The sequence below is a fragment of the Dipodomys ordii genome, unplaced genomic scaffold (genome assembly GCF_000151885.1).
Source record: "Dipodomys ordii isolate 6190 unplaced genomic scaffold, Dord_2.0 Scaffold17, whole genome shotgun sequence".
NCBI classification, from domain to species: Eukaryota; Metazoa; Chordata; class Mammalia; order Rodentia; family Heteromyidae; genus Dipodomys; species Dipodomys ordii.
The window spans coordinates 14,852,293-14,853,335 of NW_012267233.1; the positions used below are offsets into that span (position 1 = coordinate 14,852,293).

Below are 1,043 nucleotides of genomic sequence, written 5' to 3' on the forward strand. Positions count from 1 at the left end.
AACTCCCTTTATCTGACGGAATACTAAGGGTGGGCACGTTCCAAGTGCCCCTCCGACAACGGATCTCAGCCCCCGCGCGGACGGCGCCTGAGCCGGGCGGCCGGGCCGCGGCCTTCTCCGGAGCTACGTGGCACCTGTTACTGCGGCAGACGCTGGTGCCCAGAGTCTACATAGAATCTCACTGCCAAAATTCACACCAGCAGTAGTCGTGGCCGAGTGGTTAAGGCGATGGACTAGAAATCCATTGGGGTCTCCCCGCGCAGGTTCGAATCCTGCCGACTACGGGAAGTGAAATTTTTCCCAAAACAATGTTCTTTTTCATCTGGAGCGTCCTCTCGGGACCACCCGCAGATTATTTAAGGTATTTACGAATGGCCGACCCGCACGGAGGGGCCGAAGAGGGGGCGAAGGGCACTGCGGAAACAGCGTGAGTGCGGGCGAGGAAAACGGACGCGAGCTGGTGGAAAAGCTAGGAGGAACTAAAGCGACAGCGTCCGCTAGGCCAGCAGGAGCCGACAGCCGGGGTCTCCCCCCGGCGGGGCACCCCGCGCCGCCCCGACCTCTGGACCCGCCCCGACCTCCACTGCGAACTCAGCAGCGCCCCCACCTCGCGGGCGTCGGCCACTGCGGCTTCGGGGCTCGCGCATGCGCGCCCGCCCCGCGCGGGTTCTCGCGTTGCCATGGAAACCCGCGGCCCCGGGCCACCCCCGAGAGGGAAACGTGACGATTCAAGATGGCGAAGGACCTGGATGAGCTCTTGGATGAAGTCGAGAGCAAGTTTTGCAGACTCGACCCTCAGAGGCCGGGCAAGACCGAGCGGGCCAAAGGCCGCGGCGGCCTCACCAACTTCAGCGACTCCAGCCAAGACCAGACGAGGAAGAATCTCAGGTTCACGGGCGGGAGGGGTGGGCTGTCCTAGCGAAAGCCTGCTCAAAGCCGTCCTCCCCTCCCCCGCCGGCGCCCCCACGCGAAACGCGCGGGCGACCCCCGCCCGGCACTGGGGATCGGCCCCGCGAAACCCCGCTCGGAGGCCGCGCTACCCG

The 1,043-nt window shown here is 65.6% G+C and overlaps 1 protein-coding gene and 1 non-coding gene across 2 annotated transcripts in view; both read left to right on the top strand.

The window, feature by feature from the left end:
- Positions 1 to 202: 202 nt before the first annotated feature.
- On the top strand, positions 203 to 284 carry Trnas-aga. Its single transcript has one exon. It is a non-coding gene; the product is annotated as a tRNA-Ser (tRNA).
- A 444-nt stretch (positions 285 to 728) lies between these two features.
- Positions 729 to 1,043, top strand: part of LOC105982767 (chromosome unknown open reading frame, human C8orf37) — a 21,877-nt gene continuing 21,562 nt past the window's right edge. Inside the window, exon 1 of the mRNA XM_013012441.1 lies at positions 729 to 888. Within this exon, the coding sequence (XP_012867895.1) occupies positions 734 to 888 (155 nt within the window). The 5' untranslated portion in view covers positions 729 to 733. The remainder of the gene's footprint in view (positions 889 to 1,043) is intronic.